The sequence below is a fragment of the Pavona decussata genome, unplaced genomic scaffold, assembly GCF_977016875.1.
Source record: "Pavona decussata unplaced genomic scaffold, jaPavDecu1.1 SCAFFOLD_157, whole genome shotgun sequence".
Classification (NCBI taxonomy): domain Eukaryota; kingdom Metazoa; phylum Cnidaria; class Anthozoa; order Scleractinia; family Agariciidae; genus Pavona; species Pavona decussata.
The window spans coordinates 1093890-1116089 of NW_028145569.1; the positions used below are offsets into that span (position 1 = coordinate 1093890).

The 22200-nt window shown below is 39.7% G+C and overlaps 2 protein-coding genes across 3 annotated transcripts in view; both read left to right on the forward strand.

Annotated features, from left to right (window-relative positions):
- Positions 1–9927, forward strand: part of LOC146465102 (uncharacterized) — a 37816-nt gene extending 27889 nt beyond the window's left edge. For both annotated transcript variants that reach the window (XM_085129017.1, XM_085129018.1), the window contains 4 exons: positions 716–1074; positions 1658–2833; positions 6054–6321; positions 7205–9927. In XM_085129017.1, coding sequence (XP_084985143.1) covers positions 716–1074; positions 1658–2833; positions 6054–6321; positions 7205–7600 — 2199 coding nt within the window. In that variant the 3' untranslated portion in view covers positions 7601–9927. The remainder of the gene's footprint in view (positions 1–715; positions 1075–1657; positions 2834–6053; positions 6322–7204) is intronic.
- A 6305-nt stretch (positions 9928–16232) lies between these two features.
- On the forward strand, positions 16233–18028 carry LOC146465105 (uncharacterized). The gene has a single exon (XM_085128973.1). The coding sequence runs from the start codon at positions 16313–16315 to the stop codon at positions 17963–17965; it is 1653 nt and encodes a 550-aa protein (XP_084985099.1). The 5' UTR covers positions 16233–16312; the 3' UTR covers positions 17966–18028.
- The last annotated feature ends 4172 nt before the right edge of the window (positions 18029–22200 follow it).

The window sequence follows — 22200 nt, forward strand, 5'->3', positions numbered from 1 at the left end:
GAAGTTATCGAATATATTACAGAGAGACCCCTACTGACTATAAATGACCTGGCTGTGGAACAGGTAGCATCAGCCAAATCTCTTAGGGTCTACGTTGTATCGAAACAGTTCTTCCTACTGTAGATAAGTTACCACGATTCAAGTTGCAAAATTAATTTTGAACCTCTCCTTCTTTTACCATCGAAATTCACTAAATTCTAATCACTTAACGATTCTTGCAGACCACATGAAACTGCGCCAAGTCTCACGAATTTTTTTTTTTTTTTTTTTTTTTTTTTGCTTTTGTGTACGCTTGAAAATGTCTGCCCTTACGAACAAAATGATAGAATGAATATACCCCGACTTGGCAGAAGTTTGAGGTGTGCTGTCACGTGACCAGCTGCAACCAGGGTCCATTCCCGAGGAAGGAGCAGAAAGGACCCTCGGAACGAGGTTGGCGGATTTGAAGAATCAATGACGTAATGTCAGATGTCGTCAGGTTCGACAACTCGGAAAAAAGTCCAGGTTGATAATAAGGATTGAGCACGCGACTAAACCTTATTGTATATTTTACATGCGCCTTCCTTATAAGCAAGAGATGCTCTTGTAATGTTGAATAACCAAGATTTTAAAAATACATATCAAGTTGTCTGGCCACTTTTCGCAAAGCGTCTTAAGTTCAGACCGAGGCAATGTCAAGTGGTCATTTGAGCAAACGTGTTTTTCTTGTTTACAGCTTGAATACTTGTTTGAGAAATCATTCCAAGCATCGGTTGGCGTATTAAAGAGCGAGCGCAAACAAGGAGAAGTGTCGTTTGAAGTGCTGAAACTTTTGCAATCCAAGTGTGCTTTGTTTGTCTGCAACAAGTGGGACGAAGTGAAAGGAAGTGAAGACGTCAAAAAAGTTGTCAGAGATAAACTGAAATGTTCCTGGCCTGGGTTTGATCCAGAGTCACAGATCATCTACATGTCAACCAAAGAAGCCCTTTTAGCTCAGGAATATGGTATAATTACGGACGAGTTTTCGTCTCTGATGAACGGCATGAGGTCTGTGGTGTTGAACGCCATAGGAGTCAAACTGGAATTTCAGTGCAAGTAAGTGCCAATAAACAGCTTTTTTCTCCTTGTTCGTATTCCTCTAGTATTCTATTTTTCCCTTTCCTTCTCTTTCTTTTCAGTACAGACACAAAAGCAGGCGGGCCACGGTAAACGGCTTAGCCTGCACAGTTAAGTTTTATAATTCACCACTTTATTTTCGCCGAGTCTCATTGGCTTAAATTCATCACGCGATTATTGCCAAATGAAATGCAATGTTTTGACCTACAAAAAAATTTAACCTTACCTAATTTCAAATTTAAAGGAGCGATGAAAAAAGTACGAATGCTGTGAAAATACCCGATTATAACCATATTTACCCTAATAAAAAGTCGTAACCTCTACAAAAAATCATTTCCTGCTTGCTAGCCCTACGAAAATTTGGTTTCTATAAACATTTTTGTTGTATAAATTGCACTTTGAGATTTGGATACCATTTTCGTAAAATTGGTTCGTGATAGCGCAAGTGAGTGTAAACCTCCGAGGGAAAGGGGGGGGGGGGGGGGCTTTATTGGGTGGCCTTCGGTGGAGTCATCTAGATAGAACGTTCTGCTTTATTTTTTTTTTTTTTTCCTTTTTGCAGTTTGCTTGATTATCTTCTCAAACGGATTATCGTTCAGTCAAAAGTGTTTTTGAAGCTCGCTGCCAGTAATCGTGAGGAATGCAAACAGAAGATGACAGAAGCTTTTAGCCGGCTGGAGAAAATTAAGAAACAAGGAGACAAAGTTGTAGAAGAATTCGCCAAGGATTTGGAGGCCAGTTTCACTGAGGTTGTGAGGCAGCTTACCAAGTTTCTCTCATCGGATGATGTAGTAAAGCGCTTTATCACATGGAAGCCAGAGGAAGTTCCAGTGACAAGCAGCTCCTGTAAAGACACAAAACACGTCCAAATAACGAAGTTCTTATCCAGCCGCTTACGAGAATTAATTGAGAAATGGGAAGAAGATAACAAAGTCTTTGCAAGTGTTCAGGAGTCTTTTTTGCAACGCATTCAGCAACAATTTAATACTGTTACAGTCCAGCTGGATGAACTCCAACGCCTTGCCAGTGGTTTTACCTGGGGTCCAACAAGACAAGATGACAGTTTGACCAGACCATGCCCCGCATGGATGCTTGGTGCAGGCGCTTTTTTTGGTAGTGTCAAGTTAACAATCTTTTTTGGCGCTGAGAATCGCGATCGACTCCTGCGACCCTTTAAATTTGCCCCATCAGCATTCGAAAGATTCTTAAGTGCGATAACAAAGATTTTTAGACAGTACACAATGAATAAGGAGGACAAGAGCGCTTTCATGGAATCAAGTTCCAAAACATATCTCACTGTGGCTTCTAAAGAAGAAGTGGTCACAAATTTCGTGAAGGATAAACTATCAGGGCTTAAATGTTTGCTGGATGAAATTAAACATCATCTCCCAAAGTTGATCGAGGCAGACGAAAACCTGTATATAAAACTGAAAACTGATAAGCGCTCGTCCGAAAACTTGCGCAAAGTCTACCAGCCGCTAAAGGATGAGGGGTCTACACTGAGAGGGGAGCTGACGGAATTTGGAATCAGAAATGTCTGTGCTGTGGACATCAAAAGTAACGAGTTACTCTGGAGGGAGGATGTGCCTTCCCGCCTTGGCTCTGGTGCGTGTGGGGCTGTGTACCAAGCGCAGTTGAAAAGGAATGAAGGCGTCAAAACTGTGGCCTTGAAGGTGTACAAAGAAGAGCTGGCTGCCACTAATGCAAGTGCAGTTGTGGATGAGGTGGAATGTCTGAGGTGAGTCATTTCTCGTGATAACATGATTTACTTTCTTTATTGACATTCTTTGTAATAAGTTACATATTTGGTCTTAGGTTATACGGAGGGGCCTAATGCCAAGCTCCTTTCACCTTTTATGGAGTGCCGGTTGGTGTACAAAGACAAATATACAAAAACAGCGTAACTTAGCATAATCTAGCGTGAAAGTGCAATGTTCATAATTCTTATAGCATGCAGCAGAATGTTTGTCTTAAACCTTCCTAGCAAATTGTACTAGTCATTCTACACTTTCCTATCGTATCCTCCCAGGACATCCACGACAATTTTCGTCTTTTGGACACTGAAACCCTCATTTCTTTCAATCAGTTCTCTCCTCGTCGTTCTGTATTTCTCTGTCTGGCGGGTGTCGGTCTCGCGCCTACTTCTCCAGCTTGGGCACGCCATTTCTACAACATTAATCACTATCTCCCTTCTATTAGTGACAACAAGGTCTGGCCTGCTACCCTTCTCCTCCAGGCGTCTATCCGTAGAGACAGTACAATCCCATAGTATTTCCACATCAGCGTTGCGGTAATTGCTGTGAGGCTCCTGTCTAAGGGATAACTACTTCTCTCTAAACTTATAGGCTATCAGAATTTCTTTCTTTGTTGACAATTGTCTGTTGTCTTTCTTTCTTTCTTGTTGCTTGCTTTCTTTTTGTCTTACTGGTCTCTTGCTATCTCTCTTTCAAACGTTTGAACCTCAAAACGCTCATAGCTAGTGTACAAAATTGAAAATGATAATGCGCCTACCTGCCTTAAAAAGCCTTTCAAATCCGCTGTAAATTCGAATAATGGTAAGAAATTGTTTCTTTGTAAGCCACGGACTGAACATATAAAAAAGACCTTTTGCTTACGAGGGCACTAAGTTTAAACAAAAGCAAGAGTTTAAGGCCCTAACCGGGATCTGTGCTCTCTTTTTAACATATCCACTTTACGGACTGCCTTTCTTTCTTTCTTTCTTTCTTTCTTTCTTTCTTTCTTTCTTTCTTTCTTTCTTTCTTTCTTTCTTTCTTTCCTTCTTTCTTTCTTTGATTATGCTGATCAAGCAAAACGCGTCCCGGCAAAGTCAGAGAAAATTGTATAGTTTTTTTTTTTAATTTCTTTTAAATCTGCGGTGAGAGAAAAAATCCTAAAACGCCCATTATGGCCTAAATATACGCAATACCTTCAAAATTATAGCATATTATTGAGTTGTTAGGGAAGGGACTCCTCGAAATTAGACGCTAAGTGCCCGTAATACAATTCCCTTACCTGCGTTGAATAAAAACTTTTCATTAGTTGTCATAAGTTGCAAAGCCACAGAAAAACGTCCGTTCGTGCCGTTCTTAAAGAAAATACACCATCGCAGTTATCTTTATTTTTTGTGGTTGGATTCGAGAAACATGGAATGATACTAAATAATCAGATATTTTCCTGTAGAAAACGTGCTTAACATGAAAGATATTTTTTAAGTAGTTTCACCTCGCGTGGCGGTGGTAGTTTTTCCAGGGAAAGTAAAATAAGCGAGTTGCAAACATGCGTAATAATCGCTTTTGAAGCTTCTTCTCCTGCTGCACTCGAGTGCTGTGCTCGATGTTTAACTATCTCCGAAAAAATTCCGTGACCACTTGCCCTCTGATTGAGTGGCGGAATGTTTCGATTAAATCTTTACTAATGTATAAATACGTAGCTACTGAAGTTTTATTCGTTGATTTAAGTTACCTGGGTTTTCAATGTTTGGAAGGATGACTTTCTTAATCATAATCATCAACATTATTATCATTGCTTCCACCAAGCAAATCCCATAGAAATATGATTAAAATCGGATCATTATAATACTATCTGGAGTATGTATGATATTAAAGCTTCAAACTAACATATTAAAACTCTAATTATCGAATTCTGTGGAAAAAAAAAACCTTAATAGGATTACAAAAGAAAAAACCTTTTCAGACAGGATTTCAAGTGGTTTAAATCGTCCGCAGCTTTAATAGCGCTAAGCAGCTTTTTTCCATAAGAACGAGTCTGTCTATAGTTAATCGAGCCATGAAAACAATGGTGCTGAAATTTATGTTGGAAGGGCTGCGACCCTGCACAATCCTTTGTTTTAACGTTCACACTACAGTTGAATATCTTAACAAAGGTTTCGATTGGTCAGTTGCTCTAACACATTCCATTGTTTTTTGTGCAGGGTCAAGGCCAAAAAGGCAAACAAAAACATATAACAGAGAAGTTTGTCAGCTTTCATAACTATTGCCTTGAATTAACTATAGTGAAACCACCTAGCCTGAATTATTTTTGGCTAAAGAAAAAAGTGCTTATAATCCATCGCTTTTCCTCATTTTTGTAGCTCAAACATCAAATGATTACTACCATATTTTTTCAATCAACCGCCCACACCTTCTCCCCCAATAAGTTCCTCCTTTGGGACCTTCCCACCACCCACCCGGTTTCTAACCCTAACCCTAACCCGGTTCCATGTGAATTTTCACATCGCGTAGTATTTGTCATGGTGGCTATCATAGTCATCTCACCGTGCCGAGTGGCTAGTCAATAAGTATTCTGCGGTAATTAAACAAGAGGAAGTTCACAAAAAAAATTGTGAACTCTGTTTTCGTACAGGCACAGCACCGGCATCGCAGAGGTCATGTGTTCGAAATCCCGTTAAAGCCAAATTTTTTATTTGCAGGATTTATTTTCGTTCATCCGCAGTTCAAATATATGTTTCATGAAAGGAAATATGATTTAATATTTATACGCATTAGGAACAAATGAGAGTGACGTATTATTCAGTAATGACACAGACAAACTCGGAAAAAGAATTTCCGAGTGCTCTTACCAGGAGTCGAACCTAAGACCTTCCGATTACTAGTTCGGATGAGATACAGGAGACTTGTGGGAGCTAGGGCCATTAAACTAGGTTCATGGGACAAACATCCTTCATACTGCTAGAATTGGAAGTCAATGAGTGGCATATGCGCAATGAAAGGAAATGTGATGTTCTCTTTTAGCACTCGGGATTTCTTTTCCCGAGTTTACCTGTGTCATCACTGAATAATACGTACGCATTCACGTACATGCATGTGTTCAAAGTTTTAATAACCACAAGCCTTCATAAGTCTACTCTCCTCTCTTTCATTTGTGCGGCTTACAGTAAATAGGCCTTTTAGGAGCGAAATAGAGAGGATTTGGTAGTTCATTTACTCTTCCTTTACCAGGATATTGAACCATCCCAACATTGTAAAGTTTTATGGCACATCACTGGTCGGGGAAGCAGACAACGTCAGAGTGATTCTGGTGATGGAGAAGTGCAAAGGAAACCTAAAGAGTCACATCTTTAAAAACCCCAGCTCCGTTCCTGGAAGATCGGAAGAGCCTGCTGTCGTGATGAAAACATGTCATTGGGTAAAAGAGATCACAGATGCTCTGACGTTCATACACGAGAAGGGAATAATCCACAGAGATCTGAAGCTGGAAAATATCCTGGTATGAACATTGTTGTTTAGGTCATTGGGTCAATTCCATCATCATGATGAACTCACATTGTTTTGTAGTCCCTAGAAAAATTGGGAAGAGGAAGGGACCTCTACTAACCACCTCGACTTTCTTTGTTGGGCATGCGTTAGCTTTAAATGCAACCGAGCCTCAGCCTTGCTTTAAAATTGTATTATGGTCAATTCAAGGCACGCGTGACCGGTATTTTTGAAATTTGAATGGAGTTTTGAAATTTACATGACAGTTTTGAACATCGCCAACGAGATTTTTCAGAGTTCCTGTTGAAATTTCTCCAGTTTATTGACGGTACAAAGCTATGAACTTTTCTTTAAATTATAGCATTAAGTATTTTAAGAATAACAATTGTTTTCCAAATATTTTGAATCTTTTTTTCAGTTAATGCGTCTATTCGGAAAGATTTTCAGATAAATATTCCACATTCCAATCATATGCCGGACATTACAAAGCGGAATTCGAATGTTCATTTCATTTTCGGCAATGCCGGTCACGCTAAACAAAAGAGTGCGGGTGCTTAATAAGTCAGCAAGTTTCTACGACTGAGCATGCGTTATAGAGTAAAACTAGTGTGACCGGTTTCAAACTGGACTGACTAATCCGTTGCTGCGGATGAGCGATAAATCAAAGAAAGTCGAGGCGGACAGAGGTCCCTTCCTCTTCCTGATTTTTCTATGAAGGTCGAAGGGATCTCTGCTCGCAGGGTAATATTTAAGCAGTGTTACTACAAAAAGCTCAGTGATGCAAAGGTGGATATTTAATGTTCGGATACGTCATTCAGTTCCAACGTTAAAACGTTTAGTTTTTCCCGAAATTAACGTCTAAAATTGATCCAAATTAATAATTATATCCATTTTAGCTGTCAGAGGAGGACTCGGTCAAGATTAGCGACGTTGGCGTGTCTAAAGAAGAGAAAGACATTACTGGTACTTTCACCGGAACCCCGCTTTACCTTGCACCCGAGGTGCTTCGTGAAGAGAAGTATGATTGCAAAGCAGACATCTACAGCCTGGGCTTAATCTTGTGGGAGATGTGGTATGGACGACAGGCCTTCTTGTTTGACGCTCCTGCAAACCAGCAAGAATTTTTCAGTTGGGTGCAAGAGGGAAATCGTCCAGTACACAGAAAAGACTGCAAGAAGCCTCCTCGCATCTGGGAAAACATGATGACGAGTTGCTGGGACGGAGATCCAGAGAAACGTCCAACAGCCAAGAAGTGTAACGCTGTGTGCATAGCAACGCTGTGTGCACATTAAAAAAACGTGGCTTCATTTGAGGACCCCAAAAAGCCAAATTTAAAGGTACTTTGTCAATTATTTTTAGCATCACTTTGAAAAGTCAAATGGCTTGTATACGCCATTGCTCATATTAGATTGTTATGACATATGCCGGATTTTTTTTAGCCCATGTAAATTGAAACAGAATTTTAGTCAAAGCGAATCTTTTTGCAAAGATATTAGGTCTTCAGTAAAATGTTCCGCAATTGAAGATGGTTATTGCAGTTAGGAAAAGTACTTTTCCTCCAGACAACATATCCATCATTGTAAATGTACAAATATTTCATGTATCACATAGCATATTAATCCAGCTGGATCTTAAGGCTAACATTGTCTGAAAGATGACAAGAAAATTCTACCTGTGGTGGTTAAATTTTTAATATTTTAACAACTTCTCTCCAGTGCTTTATAAGAATTGTACAGGGATAAGACGGGAGAATTTGTTCTCTGATATTAGGGTTTAAAGGATTAAAGGCAAATATTTTGTAGACTAACAAAGTTTGATCTGTTCAGATTCTTTAACTGAAAGCTTAAATGGCAGAAAATTTTGGTCAACAGAAACTTTGATTGCTTTGATCTGCTGTTGGCTAGCCTTTTTCGTACTTTGAACAGCACATTTATCCCTCCAAAAACAAAAGGAGTAGTTTTTAAGTCGTACGAAAGTTCGAGGTGATTTATCGAGAAAGAAGAAGGCAGTTTCTCTTCACAGTTTAATCCGAATTGCTGAGACCGGTATAGCGCCTTCCGAACAGATGCTGCTCCGAAACGACGGAAAAATGTTGGATGTCCCTGGGATAGGACGCTGTACAGTCTGAATGACTTGGAAGGAGCTTTAAAATAGTAATTTTAATTTAGAAAGAAGTAGAGTTTCAAGAAACAACATAATCAAGTTAATTCGTTTCTTTAGTTTGAACTATTACGTGCTATTATTGCATGAATTTTGTGTGCAATAACAGCAAATAACTGCCTTAAGTTTAAACCTTAAGTTTATTGTTTTTTTTCTTTCATATATTCATACTCATTTTAGTTTAAGCCATTGTTACCGTCGGCTAATAATCTAGAATCAGCTGTTGAATAGGCGACTAAGTTCTTGGTGCGTTTAGTCAATACAGCACTGCAGTATGCGACCCAGTATTTCTAAGGGCTCTCGAGAAGCCGGGGACAGCGAGAGGCGTAACTGTATTGTCACTCACGAAGACTGGTATGGTTGTTTTAAGGGCCTTTATATGATACTGGTACGACTTTCAAACCTGCACTAGCCCATCCCGGTTTACTTCTCAGCAGGGCTCTGAATTCGTTTCCGTCTCAGCATTCCAAAATTTAATATCGCGGTGAGGAGCATTCAGTTTTGCCGTTGCTAAAACTCATCCCCGTGTCCAGTTAGCTCGATACTATGACTTGATCGTTTAATAAGCTTTTGGCTCTAACTATTGTTTTTCACATTCAACCACACATTGCTTTGCAAGCGGTTTACTTAGACATCCGGCCAGTAAGGTTTTCCGCATCTTGTACTAAAATGAAAGTTGTACTAGTATCATGCAAACGCCCTCTCACATGACACGATTCTCAGACCGATACGAATTTACGCAGTTTCTTCTGTTTAGCTGTGTATTCCTTTAGACGACATTTGTCCAAAGTCGCCTGAGATGCGATTTATGTTGAGGGTTCATCCCGTTACCCGTACCACGCCGAGACTAAATATTCCAGTACGGAGAACAAAATGATTATATCACCTTGGCCTTTTTGTGTCGGAGTGACTGAGAGAAACATACACGGCCATAACAGAGGTCTGTGTGCAAACGTTTTATCTTCCACCGGGATGAGAGTCGCACCGGTGTCATGTGAGCGATCAATTTTAGGATAATGATATAGTCATCGTTGTTTGTTTAACTAGTCGTTATTTTGTATTAAGGCCTTGATTGATTGATTGATTGATTGATTGATTGATTGATTGATTGATTGATTGATTGATTGATTGATTGATTGATTGATTGATTGGTTGGTTGGTTGATTGATTGATTGATTGATTGATTGATTGATTGATTGATTGATTGATTGATTGATTGATTGATTGATAGATTGATTGATTGATTGATTGATTGATAGATTGATTGATTGATTGATTGACTGATTGATTGATTGATTGATTGATTGATTGATTGATTGATTGATTGATTGATTGATTGATTGATTAAATGAAGAATAGACATTTTTACTAATGACGACCAACATGCATCTATTAGTTTCCTGTTACTGCGCTTGTTAGTGGTCTTTCTACAATAAATTTATATCATTTTTGTACTGAAGACTTTGTGTCGGTTTATCAGTCTCTGTACTTAACTCATAAAATCTCGCACCGTTTGGACCATTTTGACAAATTCAAAACTCATGTCAAAAATAAAGGGAAACAGCCGGGCAGTTAGTTTGCTCTTTCATTATTCCAAAGAGTGTGCAGTTTAGAACGTTAGATAGAAGTTTCGTTTAGTGGATTGGATGACAAGTCAGTCAGTCAAACATCTACGGCTAGCAAGAAAGACACTCAGACATTTAGTTATAAATACGACAGTCACAATTAGTCGGTCGGTCAGTCAGTCAGTTTGTTAGAGCGGTTTTCAATCAAGTGTCGAAAGTAATTTCGCGTTTGCTTTGGTTTTGCATTACTACACTGTGTGATTGGTTAACAAAACTCGCGCTACTTTCTCAACCAATGGGAATTCAAACCAAAACCAATCGTGTTTTCCCACGCTTGGCGCCAGTTCCATGTATTTGCTTCGAATTCTGATTGGCTTGTTATTTTGTTTACATCTGTTGCGATTGGCCAGGGTAATAACTTTGGTTTTGGCTTTACGACACTGAATTGGAAACCGCTCTAATCTGTCAGTAAAAGAGAATCGTTTTATCAGTCGATTGGTGAACTGAACAGGCACTGGGTCATTCAGTCAGTCAGTCAACTAACTAGTTAGTAGTCATTTCTTGTTGTCTGACATTCAGTTAGTAAGTCGCAAAGACAGTCGGACATTTCATATGTGCATGTGTGTGTCATTCAGTTGATAGTCCAATCACACGTTCAATTAGACAGATGACTAATTACTTATTAGCCACTTGGTAATTATCCGGCTTTCAATAAGTTAGACGTTAGTCACCCACCAAATTGGTCAGTAAAAAACGAGGTAGTTATTCGCGTCGTTCACTAATTGCAAGTCTCGGAAAGAGTCACGCTATTGGTTCTAAAAACAAGGTCATAACGATACGCCTTAAGCCTTTAAAAAAAACAAATAGAGAGAGTGTTTACCGTGGACCAATGGCAAAAAAGAAGTTTTTTGAAGATAGTCGCCCACTGATATAGTCAGTTCTTCTCAGCCTCAATCAGTGGCAATTGTGCAGTCAATTTTCCCTTAGTCAGTTAGTCAGGCAGTCATTTAGTCGACCAATTATTCAGTGAGCTACTTAGCCAGTTAGTTACTCAGTCAATCCCGCAGTTGGTGTGTCGAAAGCTCAATCGGCAATTCGTTACATTTGTCTGTTGTTCGGTTAATCATTTGATGCTCAGCAACAAAAATTCTAAATTATAACAATGTGTTTTCAATTGAGTGTCTGTAAAACCCAAACCAAAATAGTAACTCCACCAAATCACAGCAGGCGCGAACAGCGTTATGAACCAATCAGAATTTGAAACAACTATAACCAGCGCCAGGCGCGGGAAATCGCGTTCGGGTGAGTCACAATTGGTTTCGGCTTTGCCTCTAATTGGTTGATAAAGTGGCGCTAGTTTTGTCAACCAATCATAGAGCGTAGTAGAATCAAACCAAAGGAAATGCGGAATTAATTTCCACACTTCAAATTTGCAAACCGTTATAGTTGAAAACGATTGCCACTCGCACACAACTTTATACGCATTTTAATGCAGTCATTGTATCCTTCATGCAGTGAATCAGTTCTAGGCTCAGCTGATTAGTTATTTATTCAGTTACAAATTAAGTCGTTTATAATACGAGCATTTAAATAAATCGCTTATTTAAGTAGTAACTAAGGTTGTTGTTAAATAACATTTTGCGTCCTAAGTCCAGTCAATAATATTCCTGAACTCATTAAATAATCACTACAGGTAGTTATCCATGCAGTTAACACTTACTGTCCAGAAATGCGCTCTAATGAGATTCATGAACTGTATGATAGACATCACAAGGTGTCCCCTAACCTTAATTCTTACTAAAACACAAATAATTCTGTCAAACATGAAGTCATATGAAAATGACAAAAAAAGTATGTCTAATATGAACTACCCAAAATCAGGGCTAGGTGCATTTCTGGACATATCTCCGTTAATTAAAATAGTCTTTAGTTGTACTTTGACAAAAAAGTACAACGTTGTAAGTCAGAACAAGCATTTCCGTACTTTAGTAATAATGTATGCAGTAATGTGTAATTAGTCACATAATTACTGGGCAGGTTGTCTAAGTTTTATCATGAAAATTAGTTGCCATTCGTATGCAAACAAAACTAATTTTCATGTGAAAAGCTTTTGCAGTTAGTCTCGCTTTCATAATGAGGTTCACAGCAACTCGGAAATGGCCTATTGAATCGATTTGTGGCTGTAGCTTTCTCGGAATGCCAAGCTATTTGGCCGTTTGTTTGTTTCTTTCCGTTCACGTCTGTCAAGTTATTTTTTTCTACCACTTTCTGTTTGTTTGAACATGGATTTTTCTCTGTTTTGTTCGCTGCTGAAGTAGCAGTCATTAGTCGTGTATGTTTTTTATGTGCCTGTCTTGGTCTTAACTGAGACTATATATCTTGCTGTCACTCGTCTGTCTAATTGCAATGTCGTTATCTGTCTTCTATAGTCTGTGTCTGTTAATGCGGCTTTTTGTTTGATCTGGCTCTGTCTGTCTGTCCGTCCATCCGTCCGCTTGTCTGCCCGTCTATCTTTCTGTCCGTCTGTTTATCAGTCTGTCCGTCTGTCATTTGTTGTGTATGCTTGTTGCTACTTTGTCAGTTTCGGTTGGTTGTTTATCTATTTGCTACTCTGTATGCTGTTGTGTCTTAACTATGTTGGTCTTTTTGCCTTTCTTTTCCGTACTGCCTTGTCCCATTGCAGTGGTTTTCAAGTGGCACTAATGATATCAAGTAATACATTAACAACTAGTGCAAATGTTTCTATCAGAGGTTCTCAAACTCAACATTAATTCATGAAGACAAAACGAAGGAATTCACTACCGCAAAGGGGTGTGAACATGTAATCTTAATTATAATAAATTTGTTTAACATTTGCCTTGAAATTATTTGAATTGTTCGAGAATTAAGTTGTATCAAGCTACTCGAAAGACTGTTTGATCCGATTGCCAAGCAGTTCGAAGTTGACTTCAAAAACTCGGCTGTGCCTCATTTTTTTAACCAACTTGTCGATGTTTGAAAAATCGGACGAAACAGTCTTACTTGTGTTTGATACATTACCTCCAAACACCGAGAAACTGTTTATATATTTGTGAGTTGATTGAAACACGAAATAGGAGCTGATAATATGGCTTCTCTATTGCGGGTAAGAATACAGTGCAATACATTCTTTGTCTAATTAGCGCCATCTGTCTTGAGAAAAGGTGAATACATTCTTTAGCATATGGTCACAACTATCTTCCTGCATATATTTAAGGCCTCGAAGGAATTCAATTCACGTCTAATCGGCTGCTTCAAAAGGGTCTTCGATTGAAAAACCGATTTTAAACCAGCACTTGGTCGACGGGGAAAATGCGAGGAAGCATTGAAAGTGCAGATCGTTAATGCTACTTGATTTTAAAGCAGAGTTCAAGCTGATAAAAGAGAACCGGGCAACAGGTAAAACGGGCATTTACATAGCGTGCGAACCGACAAAAATTTCAAATGTCTCTTATTCATTTTACGTTTCAAGTCAACAGCTAGAATTCTCGAAATTTGCACGGATGCTATCATTTGCTGGATCAAGCAGAACCTTGAAGTAGGTTACCCACGGTATTTTCTAAAGAATTTTTTATATTTGATCGCAACTATATTTAACTGCTCTGTGTAGACTGAAATTAATTTAACGGAAATTTTAACTTGCGAGTAATAACTGATTTGCAAACTTAAGTGAATTTTCATAGTTAAACGCATTTGATCATCTCGTTGTGGAATAATGCGAAATACAAATTGATGATGATGATGATGATGATGATGATGATGATGATGATGATGATGATGATGATGACGACGATGATGATGATGATGATGATGATGATGGTAGTGGTGGTGGTGGCGGTGGTGACGGTAAATACTTCCCTCAATGGAGAGTAGAAAACAGTCATCCATACGCATGCGCGTGATGTTCTATGCAACCATAATTGGTCCTTGAGGACATTATATATGAATTGTGAATGAGTTTGAGAAATATATTTGAAAAATGTCTTTTCTACTCACGGCTAACACTTAAATTATTTGCGCTCTGTGAAGTTAATGGACAAATAAGATAGTAAAACATGTGGATAATTACAGTTACTTTCTAGTGACGTGATGTTGTTGTATGTCCATCAGTAACTATGTGGATGTGGATAAACTCAATCATCCCTCCTTGTTTCAAAATTGAATAGTGTCTTGTCATAATGAATCTCAACAGTGTACATTTATCACATGTTTAACTAGTGTCAGTCATTCAATGAAGCTTGTAGCGACGTCCTATAAGACGTGTTCTTTCAAATTCAGCGAGATATCATTCAATCGTACGGTACGGTACAGATTCTTTTAGAGTGGCTTTCACTGATTTGAGTTTTCCAATAAAACAATAAACCCATTCTAATCTCTCCCGTCAATCACAGCTAAGATAAACAGTCCAATATGCCAATCAGCGCAAAGCAAATACATACAAACAGGCGTTACGCGCGGGAAAACTTGCGCAACGTTTGGTTTAAATCAGTTTGATTGGTTAAATGAGTTTTTCAGTTAACTTATCATAAGCTTAGTAAAACAGCCCAAAAGAGAATGGAAAGCACTCTCGACACTGCATCAGAAAACTGTTGTCTGCACTTTAACTAAGGCTAAGCGTCTGTCCCTTTGAACATTAAAGTTAGCAAGCATGTGAGATCATAGCCGATAGACCATTTCCGAGTTGCTGTGAGCCTCATTATGAATGCGAGGCTATGTACAAAGTTTTTTACTATGAAAATAAGTTTTCATTCATATGCAAACAAAACTAATTTTCATATAAAAAGCCTTGCACTTAGCCTAGCTTTCAATTAGGTTCACAGCAACTCGGAAATGGCCTATTACAGTGCGTTTTTCGTTCACCTAATCAGGAAATTTTTGTCGATAAATTAGCTTTGCAAATATATCAATCATAAATCAAGTCAGTCAGTCAGTCTGTAGGTTTTCAGTTTCCATACTGAAAAACACACAATATAAGTTTACAATTCCAATATTTGCACGACAGGTCTGTCATTCAGTCACAACAAGTAATGTTAGCTGGATTCAGTCGTCCGTAAGCATCTTTTCTTTAATGCATTACTTTAACTACTATGATTAGCATTATTTCGGCATATGATTTGTCAGATTTAAACAGCCAGTTCATCATGCCCTGAGTTAAATAGAGGTTACAAATACATGATGCGTAATTACCAATTCAAATAGGACGGTTTTCAGTCGAGTGGCTTAAAACCAAAACCAAAATAATTTCTCTTATTAATCACGGCCTATGCAAACAGCATAATGAACCAATCAGAATTTGAATTAAATAAACGTAACCGATGGCAAGCGCGGGAAAACGCGTGGTTATGGTTTAGCTTCTGATTGGTTGAGAAATTAGCGTGAGTTTAGGGAGCCAATCACAAAGCGTAGTACAGCAAAACCAAAGCAAATGTGAATTACTTTCGACACAATTGAAAACCGGCCTATTGTGATTATACTTAGACTCAGTGTTTAGATTAGAACCAGGATTTGGACAGCAAGCTAGGGTTAGGGTTAGGATCCGCGGTGGCTAAAGTTATGGACAGTGCCAGGGTTACGTTAGGATTGGGATTAAAGTTAAGGGAAGGGTATCTGTGAGCTAGCAATTAACCACACTTTTGAGCACAACTTGTCAGTTATTTATTCGTTTCGATTTTCAGTCAGTCAATTATTTGCCTAGATACATATCTTTTTGTCAGTCAGTCAAGCGAACAGGAGCTTAATCAGTAAGATAAACAGATCCGGTAGTTCGTCATTTAATTAGCCATTTATGCAGTGGAGAGTCAGTAAGTCGGCTTGTCCGTCTGTCAGCCAGTGGTTTAGTCAGTCAGACAGTCGATCGGTCACTCACTCAGCGAGTCAGTCAGACAGTCAGTCAGTCGCCCATTCAACCAGTGTTTTAGTCAGTCATTCACTCAACCAGTCAGTCAGTCAGTCAGAAAGACTGAACGGAGAAAGGAAAGTTCCTTGGAGATGCGTGACACTTGAAAATGTTTTCGGATTCGATTGATATAAAAATAATTATCAAAAAGTGTCAAAAATGGTTTGAAAGAAACACAGACGTTTCGGGTATATAACCCTTCTTCAGTGTGGAGAAAACCGTTGAAATACGCTACTGGAAACACGCGCGCATATGAATATATCCAAGAGGCCCGTAGACAGCTGTCCGACCACAGATTTTATGAACGACTCAGCGCCGATCCTCTCCAGGAATATCAGCAAAAAGTGAAATCCACGGTCAATGATATGATTGCCACGTGCGCGCTATCACCTTCAGGCAAACATCTCGTGGTTACCACACCTCGTACATCTCGTTTTTATCTCCTACCGAAGATTCACAAGCCCAACAACCCTGGTCGACCCATCGTTTCCGCGTGCAGTTGCCCTACGGAAAACATCTCTGCCTATCTGGATGAAGTCCTGGCTCCTTTTGTCAGAACTCTACCCACTTATGTTAAGGACAGAAACCACGCACTTAACATATTTGACTCTTTTAGCTTTGATACCACTGATCCTGGACATCGCTTTCTGTTCACCATGGACGTTAAGTCCCTGTACACAGTTATTCCTAATGACTGTGGACTGCAAGCTTTAACATACTTCTTGGATAAGCGTGACATCAAAGAACCCTCCACGTGTACGCTTACAAGACTCGCTGAACTGGTACTCACCTTGAACTCTTTCTCCTTTAACAACGAATACTATCGTCAAATTGGTGGGGTTGCAATGGGAAGCAAAATGGGGCCGAACTATGCCTGCTTATTCGTTGGTTATGTGGAACAGCAAATCCGCGAACAATACACAGGCTTTACACCACAGCTACACAAGAGATACATAGACGACATTGTTGGAGCAGCGTCATGTAGAAGGGAGGAACTCGAAGCCTTCATTAACTTCGCTTCAAACTTCCATCCAGCACTCCAATTTACATCTACTATCACTGAAACAGAACTACCGTTTTTGGACATTAACCTACACATCTCTGATGACAAGATTCAAACCTCCGTCTACTACAAGGAAACAGATACTCACAACTACCTCCATTTTTCTTCTTTCCACCCTGATCACTGCAAACGTTCTATCGCTTACAGCCAGTTTCTCCGCCTGCGTCGACTCTGCTCCGACGATGATGACTTCCTCGTGAGATCTAGAGAGATGCTTACCTTCTTCTCACAACGTGATTATCCTTGTTCTTCCCTTGAAAACGATCTACGGAGGGTAGCAACTATCAACCGTCCTGATGCACTACGCTCGTCTGAGCAGTACGACGGAACCGTTGATAGAGTACCTCTGGTTCTCACCTACCACCCGTTTAACACCCAAATCAAACGGTCTCTACTTCAGAACTTCCAAATTCTAGCAACTGATCAGCAAACGCGAGATATCTTTCCACAACCGCCTTTCGTGGCGTACAAACGCGACCTCAACCTAAGAAACATCCTTGTACGCTCTCACGACCACTCTTCCACTGATCAGTATGGATCACATGCGTGTCAACGCCCCCGTTGCCATACTTGCCAGTACATCAGCCAAGACACCGAGATACGAGACCCTCGCTACTCTTTTTCTGTCCGTGGTCATTTCACCTGCCAGTCCAGTAATCTTGTGTACTGCATATCCTGTAACCGATGCCCTACCATTCTTTACATTGGTGAAACCGGACGGAACCTCAGGAGCCGTTTTAGCGAGCACTTACGCAGCATCCGCAACAACACTCCAGGGTTTCCGGTGGCCCAACATTTCAACTCCACGGATCACAGTATTTCAGATATCCGGGTGCGGGGTATGAGGTTATGCAATGGGACAAACCTCCAGCGAAAGCAGTGTGAAATGAGGTTGATTTTCCAACTTGGGACTGTTCAGCCGGATGGACTCAACATCAATTTTAACTATGTTTGAATTGTAACTTTCAATGCATGCGCGCGCTACTATTCATATGCACGCGTGTTTCCAGTAGCGTATTTCAACGGTTTTCTCCACACTTAAGAAGGGTTATATACCCGAAACGTCTGTGTTTCTTTCAAACCATTTTTGACACTTTTTGATAATTATTTTTATATCAATCCAATCCGAAGTCAGAAAGACTGCTAGAGAGTCAGTCAGTTAGTCATTCAGTTAATCAGACAGTCACTCACTCACTCCAGCCGGTCAGTTGTTCATTCATTCATTCAGTCAGACAGTAAATCAGTTAGCCACTTAGTTTGTCAGTCAGTCACTCACTCAGCCAGTCAGTCTGTCATTTAGTCAGTCATTCACTTATGCTTTCAGTCAGTTGATACGCAGTGAGAACGTCAGTCAGCCAAACAGTCAATGAGTAGAGTATTAGATAGTTATTCTTCCTGTTACCAGCCAGGTAAACATGAGTCGGTGATTATAAAGTCAGACTTACTCAGATCGTCAGTCAATCAGTTAGTGAGGTAAACATTTGTTATGTAGATCAATTAGTTAATCAGCCAGTCAGAAGGTCGACATTTCTTTGGTTGGCGTGCTTCACTTCTAAACTCCAATTCGATTGGGAAAGTGTCCCCAATTAGTGCTCTGCGCTAAAAGCACTTAAACAATGTGATTTTTTTTTAATCGGTTACATCATCACTTGACAATTTAGCCTAATGAACAGTAGGTTTAATTAGACTCGCAAATAAGTCACTTAGTCTGTCATTTCATCATTTAGTTTTTTGGTTAGTAAATAACTCAATTGCCAATAACCTGCTGAATAACTCAAAAGAAAACGTAATTGTAGATCCATCAGTCAATTCAGCCGGTTTACAAGTTCTTTGCATTAGGCGTTCAGTCATCGATTTACGCTTTAACTTGCGTTAGTCTTCAGTAGTCAGTCAGATATTGTTATTACTCGTTTAGTAGTTAGACCTAAGTAAAACAAACTGTTGTCTTTTAAGTTATTCAAGAGTTTTTATTTTCAGTCAATTATTCCGTCGTCGTATTACAAGTTATTTCCATAGTGTGTTTATCAGTGTATGAGGGTGGCAAAAAGTTGGTTCCTCAGAAAGTCAGTACTGTAAGCGAATTAGTTTTGGATAGTTATTAATTCTGTTAGTCCGTTGAACAGTAAGCTATGTGACTAATATGTATGTAAGTAAGTCAGTCAGTTAGTAAAAACGCCACCAGCTATCTATTTCATTATTTATCCAATTTTTAAAATTAACAGTCAAACGGTCAGTCAGACAGTCAGCTTCGCGGAGTCACCACATTAATGACTCCGCTAAGTTGTTGGTTTGCAGGTTTGTTAGCCAGACAAACTCCTCTGGTTAGTCATCCACGTTTATTTGGTTATTCAGCTGAGTAGACAGTCATCTTTTGGATCAGTCAGTTATTCGACTATTCAAGCAATATGTTAGTCAGTGTAACTGTCGTTTGATTCATGAAATTCGTCAAACTTTGAACTCTAGAACAGTCAGTATCATACTAGGTTAATTAGTCAGTCAGTTAGCCAGTTTTTTACTTATTTAGTCGATTCAGTAGTTAAACAGTCACTTTACTGATCAGTAAGTCAGATACTGAGCAAGTAAGAAATACCTATTTATAATGCATCTCAATCAGGTGGTCAGTTATCAAGCGAGTCAGTCATTTGTTTGGTTGAAAGTTAACTCAGTTATTCAGTCAGGACATCAATCAGCCAGTCACACAATGGGGTCAGTTGGCGAGTTATTTGAAGTAGCATTCACTTGTTATTATGACAGCGTATGATAGCAAATGCATTTAATCACTAATTTAATCTGCCGAGTCAGTCATTTAGTCAGTCAGTGACAGTCCGCCAGTCAGTCAGCCAGCCAGTCAATCAGTCAGTCAACAAGTCCGTCAATCCGTCAGTCAGTCATCCCGTCAGTTACTGAGGTAGTAGTCAGTCACTCTATCAGTTAACTAGCCAGACCGTCATTCAACCTGCCATTCAGTCAGTCAGCAAGAAATTCAGCTTTATGGTCAGTGCGTAGTTAGCTAGGCAGTCTGTTAGCCGGTCAATCAGCCAGTAGGACAGTCAATCAGCCCACAAGACACTGAGTCAGTCATTCAATCAGTCAGGCAGCGAGACAGACAGTTAGTCAGTTAATGAATCAGTCAGTAAGTCAGCCAGTATGTCAGTTAGCAAGGCAGCCAGTCCTGCAGTCGCTAAAACAGTCAGTCACTTAGACAATCAGACACTTACTCAGTCAGCCTTTCAGCCAGTCAGCAAATGGGTCAGTTCTGATTTACGTAACCGGTTAGTCAGACAGTCAGTCAAACGGTCTGCCGTCCAGTCAGTCAGGTGGGACGACAGTTAGTTGGTCCTTAAGTCACATAGTCAGTCAATCAGTCACTCTTCTAATCAGCCAGGCGTTCGGTCTATCAGTCACAGTTAGTCAGTCTGTCAGTCAGCATGTCAGATAGTCAGTCAGCCAGTTAGTCAGTATGGGAAGACAATAGGTCAGTACAACACTAATGTCAGACAATCAGTAGACTGTTCACAGTCTCCATATTTTTCTGTGGGATTCTCGAGACCGGTACGCTTCGATGGAACCGCCGCCATCTTGGTTTGTAAGAGCGAGCGCGATCTGGGGAGAGTGTCTAAACTACCGAGGGGAGCCGGAGTGGGTGTTAGTATAGTGATGGAGGGGAAGCGAAAAAATAGAGGGACTGTAACAGCTTCTCACCGTCTCGCGTTCAAAAGGCCCGTTGCACCAGCAACGGCAACACCTCATTGGTCAATTAGACAATAGTAGTTCTGAAGCGTTGACAGCAAGACTGACGTATCCTTCACCGCCAGTTCTAAAACTGGATACGTAATCTAAATTATATAACACAATAAGTAGGCAAGATGTGGAATGCAAGACAGCCTATATTAATAATTAACTAAATAATTCTTTCTTTCTTAAATAAGTACAACAAATAATTCAAACAAAAATATAATATAAAAACTACTCCACAAACTACTAAAACAGGGAAAAATTATGAACAATGATATAATAACAAAACCCGGCTGTCGTATATAAAAGTGATAAAACTACTCCCGGGTGGGATGGGAGGGAAATTAAAACAAGTTGCTAAAGTTGCCAATGTTGCTAGTTCTACGAACTGATGTTAAAATGCAATCAAGCACGTGTGGTTTGAGACTAAACTACAGAAGTATATGTTATATTACTAGCTACAGTAAAATCACAGCACTGTACTCAAGTAAATACTTCTGGCCAATCAAATCTATACTTAGGTTTAAGATGTTGCAAGACAAACGAAGCTGATGCAACATCCTCGTGTGCAAAAATTACAATCATGCTGTACAATTCCTGCACCCCACATCAAGGCCATAGTTTACAATTTAGAACAGCATCAGTCTAACAATGACTGACCGATGCCTAAACTAAATTATATAACACAATAAGTAGGCAAGATGTGGAATGCAAGACAGCCTTTATTAATAATTAACTAAATAATTCTTTCTTTCTTAAATAAGTACAACAAATAATTCAAACAAAAATATAATATAAAAACTACTCCAAACCCAAACGTGGAGAGTGGATTAAGTGAAAGTGAGAAGAAATTTGGCTATAGTATTAACTGAGTGAAGGCGGACTGACAGTGGAACCGTAAGATAAAGGAGAACAGCATCTGAGTGCCAATCACCCAGTATCTTGATAAGGTCGACTGGTAAACCTGCCTGAAAGGCAAAGGAGGCCCCGCCCCGACGGAAAGAGTGACAGGCATAGTCACTGGCTGGCAAACCAAGGGCTTTAAGGACAGTGCGAAGCCTCTTGAGGAATTGCGAATAGGTGAAAACCCTAGGTGAGAGGGAAGTAAGGTCATACCACATAAAAGCGGGTGAAGGTTGGGGAGGTTTAATGACAAAGGACAACGCCCTCTGTATAGCAATAACTGGGCAAAGAGGGGAATTTGGGATAAGCGGTAAAGGGAGTTTCACCACCCTCTCCCGGAACTGAATTGTTTTGCTCCATCGTAAAGTGAGAAGCGCGCCCCAGGGGAAAATCTCCAAGTCAGAGTTGAGTAGCTGCTGTGATGGATCAAACGAGCGAGCAGAGCTGACCAGAAGATGGCTCTTTCGCAACATACCAAAAAAGGAAACCAGGCATATGGCCCAAAAGGAGGCATCAAAACTGGACTGCAAATTAAGCATGGCATGAATACGG